Consider the following 2929-nt stretch of genomic DNA (forward strand, 5'->3'; position numbering starts at 1 on the left):
AACGGCCGCAGCCGCGAGCACATGTATTCCTGATCTCGGATACATTCCTCTTAACTTTAAGCATAGGTTCTCGAGAACTTTAAGGTTAACCTTCCTGACAGTAGAGAGCGAGGATGAATAGACGGGGGCTGAGTGTAATGCCCCAACAACATAAGACACTGTGAGCTGCCTCCCAAGCCCACAACATACAGAGAACTCAAGCATAAGCACGTGGGCTTATTTCAGTCCTTTTCTGCTATCTGCTAACGGATAGATCAATGCCTTTTGCTGCGGATTTGAGCTGCTGCTTTGAGCTGTGGGGAAGGCCACCCGGCTCCCCAGCCTATGGTGACTTGCAGCCACTCCACTAAGCTGTTCACTCCAGCCCTCCAGCTAAGCCAGCTGTAAATAAAACAGCCAGGATATATTTTTTTTCCCTAATAACTTTGACAATGCACCTCATAGCCATTCCAGTGAGCAACTTTGAAGTCGTCTTGAATTTCTGCCGGATTTTCTCTGCTGTCAGTTTCCTTGTCCTTTATTAAGCAAATAGAGGATTGGGTATGATGCTAAGCTGGCAGCACTCGAACCAGAGACAAAGCCTTAGTTCATCCCCATGACAGAGAAAAGTACAGTTAAAGCTATGACTCCCAAAATCTTTATCACATGGATTTTACAGATATGTGAGTCTGTTATTAGTAGCATTTCCCACAGACACAGAGCCAGGATGGACTTGTAGTCGGTGTGACTCCACATTGCAGTTTGACAAAAAAGAAATATGGAAAGAAAGAACAAGAAGTCTCAGCAAAAAGAATACCAGCAGGATTTTTTCTTTAAGTGAATACAGTTTTAGGGGCTCTGAAGTCAAAATGGCTGCTCCATATTTGAAAGCAGGTGAGGAGCTGAGGTTAGCCCATAAACAACTGGGCAAGCCACAGTCTTGTAAGAGTTACAGAATGTGTCCATTATTTGAAGTGCTTTGAACCTGTGTTGCTAGGCATAGAGTGCACAGCTAAGTGATGAGACCTGTGCTGCACAGCAGAGGGAGCGGAGCAGCGCAGCGGGTTAATGTGGCCTTTCCGTGAGGGAAATCATCTCTCACCTGGGTTGAAATTGTGAGCAGATGACAGATCAACACGAGTTTGCTGTGTGGCTCATTGCAGGGCTCCAGGGACATCTCTCAGCCTTATACAACCTACTTCACAGCACATGGTCCCACTGGCAGCCAGGGCAGAACAGGGGTGGGGACAGGATCAACACAAGGTGTCAGTGACCACGTACACATTGGTAGAGATGTGCCGAGGCTGCAAGTCTGGAATAGCCAAACGTATTTTTCAGGAGAAGGATAATGCACAGCCATCGCTGCCCGTCGCTAAACAAAACTCATTGTCTCACTTTCACATACTGTAGGTTTTTATACAAATTGTTCTTAAAAGCTGTTGTAAAAATAATTCAAGTGCTCTGAAATGTATAGTCCCAAGTGTATCAGAAAGGAAACAGGACATTCTTTTCTACTTAGTCAACGCATATTGTCTTTTACATTTTACATACATAATTTAAAAAACAAAACAAAACAAAACAAAACAGAGAAACTGTGATCCATCAAGACCTGAGTGAACACATAGAACTTACTCTCTTTTAGCTGTACCACCATAATGGAAGGACAACTGCTTGATGTTTGCACTATTATATTGGAAGATATATGTGTGTCATACAGCTTATTCTTGTACAGAAAAAGAGAAAGAAGTGAAAACCATGATAAGCACAATACCACAGAGACACAAGTGAAATATTTGCTCTGTCACAGATGACTTCTATGACTTTTGACAGGTTAAGCTATCTCCCTGGATAAGTACATGTTATTTGGAAAGACTGCTGTGCAAAGCAGCTCAAATGGTACATGCCACCCCCTCCAGCCCTCCCACAGCCAGGCTGCCAGCCTAGAGAGACTTGCAGGGTCTCCCAGCCCAGAGCTATGCCCCAAAGAACTAGCACCCTGTGAGCTTCTAGCCTGCAGGGAGGCAAAGGCACACCTCTGTCAAGCTCCTTTCCACAACTTTCACATCTTTAACACTGAGATGACACCGCCTCACTGTGCCCATGGAACCATGTAATGACAAATACATGTAAAGACTGTCGTGCTTTCATACAATAAGTGGAGGATGTACAAGATCCTTAGATGGAAAATTGCAACCTTACTATTACCTGTGTCAATGTATGTACATTCCAAGAAAAGTCACCTCTTTCCTCCAGCTAACGTATAAGAGTAATACAAAGCATGCAGATCACCGCACAAAGCATTGCAAAGTCAATTAAAGTGACAAACTATACTGAGAAGGGACCATTTATGTGCATCAGATAGTTCTGGACAAAGAAATTTATAGCAAAATGAGACAAACAGAATGTCAGAGCATCTCCACAGGGCTCAGTTCAGCTACTTTTGAATGTTTTACTTCTATTTCTCTTCAGTTTTGCATTCTGAAGCTTCTATGTATGCTTGCACAGGGAATATTCCCCATGTACATTTTGGTTATAAATAATGGGTACTGACTGGACTTTAAATCTTTCCTATTTGCAGAACTGAGGCGTCAGGCTCCAGAAGTGCCCCCAAGTGGCTTCAACTTCTGTCCTCAATAAAAGACATCAAAAGAGATGCACGAATGCCTGTTCTAGAAAAAAACATGCAGAAGAAAGAGAAGGATGCATGCACTAAAGATGAGATGGTGAGTGATGGTTTCTGGGAAAATGAAAAGCAAAAAAAAAGGAAAAAAAAAGGTTGGAGAAAGATGACTTAACAGCTTTTAGTGCTGTAAATTAATATAATAATTGTAAACCAAGCCTTGTTTCAGAGCTGATTTCTTATTTCAGTGAACACTAGTTATCCTGCAGCAGTTCATAATCAGGAACTTTGATGTAATATTAGTGCTTCTCATATCAAAATACACTCTTT

General features: G+C 42.4%; 1 protein-coding gene across 1 annotated transcript in view; it reads left to right on the forward strand.

Annotated features, from left to right (window-relative positions):
- Nucleotides 1–2639: 2639 nt before the first annotated feature.
- Nucleotides 2640–2929, forward strand: part of CHAT (choline O-acetyltransferase) — a 28685-nt gene continuing 28395 nt past the window's right edge. Inside the window, exon 1 of the mRNA XM_009870706.1 lies at nt 2640–2702. Within this exon, the coding sequence (XP_009869008.1) occupies nt 2640–2702 (63 nt within the window). The remainder of the gene's footprint in view (nt 2703–2929) is intronic.

The sequence above is a fragment of the Apaloderma vittatum genome, unplaced genomic scaffold (genome assembly GCF_000703405.1).
Source record: "Apaloderma vittatum isolate BGI_N311 unplaced genomic scaffold, ASM70340v1 scaffold43385, whole genome shotgun sequence".
Classification (NCBI taxonomy): Eukaryota; Metazoa; Chordata; class Aves; order Trogoniformes; family Trogonidae; genus Apaloderma; species Apaloderma vittatum.